Source organism: Mesitornis unicolor, unplaced genomic scaffold (genome assembly GCF_000695765.1).
Source record: "Mesitornis unicolor isolate BGI_N332 unplaced genomic scaffold, ASM69576v1 scaffold12673, whole genome shotgun sequence".
Lineage (NCBI taxonomy): Eukaryota > Metazoa > Chordata > Aves > Mesitornithiformes > Mesitornithidae > Mesitornis > Mesitornis unicolor.
In genome coordinates this window covers 65,252-65,489 of record NW_010174033.1, presented here as the reverse complement: position 1 = coordinate 65,489, position 238 = coordinate 65,252, and the positions used below count along the sequence as shown (strand labels likewise).

The window sequence follows — 238 nt, the reverse complement described above, 5'->3', positions numbered from 1 at the left end:
GCAGCGGCTTCGCCGGGCTCCCGTGCCCAGGTGGGAAAGAGCTGCGTCTCCCTGCCCTTTCCTCTTCTCCTTTTTAACATTTATTTTATTATTTGCTCCCCCCGATTCCCCTGTCCAGAGGCGGAAATTCCTGCAGATGAAGCGCAGGAAATACGGTTTCATCTACAAGACTCACCTCTTCGGGCGGCCCACAGTGCGGGTGATGGGCGCCGAGAACGTGCGGCACATCCTGCTGGGC

At 58.0% G+C, this 238-nt stretch overlaps 1 protein-coding gene across 1 annotated transcript in view; it reads left to right on the top strand.

The window, feature by feature from the left end:
• The window catches only part of LOC104537898 (cytochrome P450 26A1), a 3,063-nt gene that overhangs the window by 262 nt on the left and 2,563 nt on the right, over positions 1 to 238 (top strand). Inside the window, exon 2 of the mRNA XM_010180916.1 lies at positions 119 to 238. This exon is cut by the window's right edge and continues 16 nt beyond it. Coding sequence (XP_010179218.1) covers positions 119 to 238 — 120 coding nt within the window. The remainder of the gene's footprint in view (positions 1 to 118) is intronic.